Source organism: Otolemur garnettii, unplaced genomic scaffold (genome assembly GCF_000181295.1).
Source record: "Otolemur garnettii isolate 467f Iridium unplaced genomic scaffold, OtoGar3 scaffold00233, whole genome shotgun sequence".
Classification (NCBI taxonomy): domain Eukaryota; kingdom Metazoa; phylum Chordata; class Mammalia; order Primates; family Galagidae; genus Otolemur; species Otolemur garnettii.
In genome coordinates, this window is record NW_003852628.1 from 1,454,449 (window position 1) to 1,455,742 (window position 1,294).

The following is a 1,294-nucleotide window of genomic DNA, read 5'->3' on the forward strand; positions in this document are numbered from 1 at the left end:
AAAAAAAAAAAAAAAAAAAGCATACATACAGAAATGGTTTTGGGCAAAATTATGTGTTTGGCCAGCCTGAGCATGATTGAGACTCTGTTGCTATGAAAAATAGAAATAAATTAGCCAGCCATCCTGGCATGTGCCTGTAGACCCAGCTACTTGAAAGGCTGAAGCAGGATTGCTTGAGCCTAGGAGTTAAGAGACTGCAGTGAGCTTGGATAATGCCACTGCACTCTAGCTTGGGCACAGAGCAGGATTCTGTCTCAAAAGATATGTGTGTGTGTGTGTGTGTGTGTGTATCTCATGTATTTTGGATTTGCTTCAATATCATCCAGAGGTAGGTAGAAGTGAGAAAGAGTAAGTGAAATAAGTTTGGTACTAAGCTATTAACTGTTGAAGCTATGTGACAATGGTATATGGGGGTTCAATACACACCTAAAGAAACTAAAAGGGTGAGGGGGAGAGTTTGCCTCTGTTCAGCGCCTCTCTAGCCCTGCCCAGTGACATACCAGCCTCATCCAGAATGAAGCCACCATGGCGAGGTTTTTTGGGGGGCCGGTCATCATCTTCCTCCTCCTCTTCCTCATCATATTCCTCCTCTTCCTCCTCTTCCTCTTCTTCCTCAGGCTCTTCTTCCTTCTCACTGCCAGCTGCACTCCGCCGCTCTTCCTCTACCTACAGGGATCAGGTAGGGTTGAGGCACCAGAGTTCTACCACCCCCAAATTCAGACACCAAGCTCCTCACCCCCAAATCTGACTTCAGATCTGCCAATCATAACTCCCTTAGCTGTGTGTGCATGCCCTTCCACTTTGGCCAGGCCTCTCTGGTTATCATCTATCTCAGTGACAGCACTGCCATCCCCGAAACCACCCAACCAATACCTGGGAGCCAACCCAGACTCCTCCCTCCAGTAGACCTTTTGCTCACCTCAACTTCAAATATTCTAGGTTGATGAGGCTTCGTCCTTGACCCTCTTCCATGCTACAACTCTCCTGGGCCATCTCATCTACTCCCTTGGCTGTGGTGGACATCTCTGTGACAATGCTGACTCCTAACAACTCCTCTATGACATCTCTATGACTCCTAACTCTGTTTCCAATTCACCCAACTCATCAAGGCCACTGGCCATCCCTTACTGTTAATTCCATGGACACTCTGTAGTCCTCACCTACATACAGGATGTCCCAGCAGCATCAGGCAGCCCAATCATGCCCCCCTATAGAAATGCTCCTCTCAGGTGGTGCCTGTGGCTCAGTGGGTAGGCCGCAGGCCCCATATACCAAGGGTGGCGGGTTCAAACCC

The 1,294-nt window shown here is 48.6% G+C and overlaps 1 protein-coding gene across 4 annotated transcripts in view; it reads right to left on the minus strand.

Annotated features, from left to right (window-relative positions):
* Positions 1-1,294, minus strand: part of SUPT5H (SPT5 homolog, DSIF elongation factor subunit) — a 37,721-nt gene that overhangs the window by 27,974 nt on the left and 8,453 nt on the right. For all 4 annotated transcript variants that reach the window (XM_023508253.1, XM_003802128.3, XM_012812932.2 and 1 more), the window contains one exon: positions 501-666. In XM_023508253.1, coding sequence (XP_023364021.1) covers positions 501-666 — 166 coding nt within the window. The remainder of the gene's footprint in view (positions 1-500; positions 667-1,294) is intronic.